This window comes from Echinops telfairi, unplaced genomic scaffold (genome assembly GCF_000313985.2).
Source record: "Echinops telfairi isolate 266 unplaced genomic scaffold, ASM31398v2 ScPeMD7_7412;HRSCAF=8450, whole genome shotgun sequence".
Classification (NCBI taxonomy): domain Eukaryota; kingdom Metazoa; phylum Chordata; class Mammalia; order Afrosoricida; family Tenrecidae; genus Echinops; species Echinops telfairi.
The window spans coordinates 13,259,943-13,260,658 of NW_022111312.1; the positions used below are offsets into that span (position 1 = coordinate 13,259,943).

Below are 716 nucleotides of genomic sequence, written 5' to 3' on the forward strand. Positions count from 1 at the left end.
TCTGGTGGGGGAGGTGGGACTAGGGTCTTGGTCCAGTACAGTGAAGGGGTGCTATGTTCCTTGCTTCCAGGTTTGTGAGATGGCTGCTGACCTTTCCGAGTCCAGTGGGCAAGATTGTAAAGGCAACCTGAAGAGCAGCGCCAAGTTAGACACAGATTACCCACTTCGAGTCCTTTATTGTGGAGGCAAGTGTTGGAAGGGGAGAGAATGGTCCACTCCCTCTTTTTGTAGGCACTGTGTTCTCAGTTCCACATTTCGTCTCAGTAGGTTTTTCAAGCAGCCTTTGGCATTTGGTGAAGCTTCAGCTGTGGGGGCAGAAGCTGGATTAACAGGTAGCCTGTGTGGCTGTGTCTGCTACCTGGCATGAAAAAGTTTATAGTGCCCATGACCCTCAAATTCGTTCTATTTCATGGTATCCTCAAGTAGTTGCTGGGTAGAGCTAAACTTTGAGTGATCTCTGTGGAAGCCAGGCCAGTTGTTGGCAATGTTAATTGGATTTGAACCGGCTAGCTTTCGTTTCATTTAGTGGCTGAGCACAAAACAACCGTTTGTGCTACCCAGAGTCCTCCAGTTGGCATACCTGTCCACTACCATTGAGTCACTTCTGACTCATAGGCATCCTACAGGATAAGAATGCACCAGAGGTGTTTGAGGAAGCGGGTGGCCACATCTTGCTCTTACAGAGCAGTTGGAACCATTGGCCTGTTGGTTAGCAG

At 49.0% G+C, this 716-nt stretch overlaps 1 protein-coding gene across 1 annotated transcript in view; it reads left to right on the forward strand.

Annotated features, from left to right (window-relative positions):
- Positions 1-716, forward strand: part of DENR (density regulated re-initiation and release factor) — a 15,295-nt gene that overhangs the window by 821 nt on the left and 13,758 nt on the right. The window contains exon 2 of the mRNA XM_004709603.2: positions 71-185. Within this exon, the coding sequence (XP_004709660.1) occupies positions 80-185 (106 nt within the window). The 5' untranslated portion in view covers positions 71-79. The remainder of the gene's footprint in view (positions 1-70; positions 186-716) is intronic.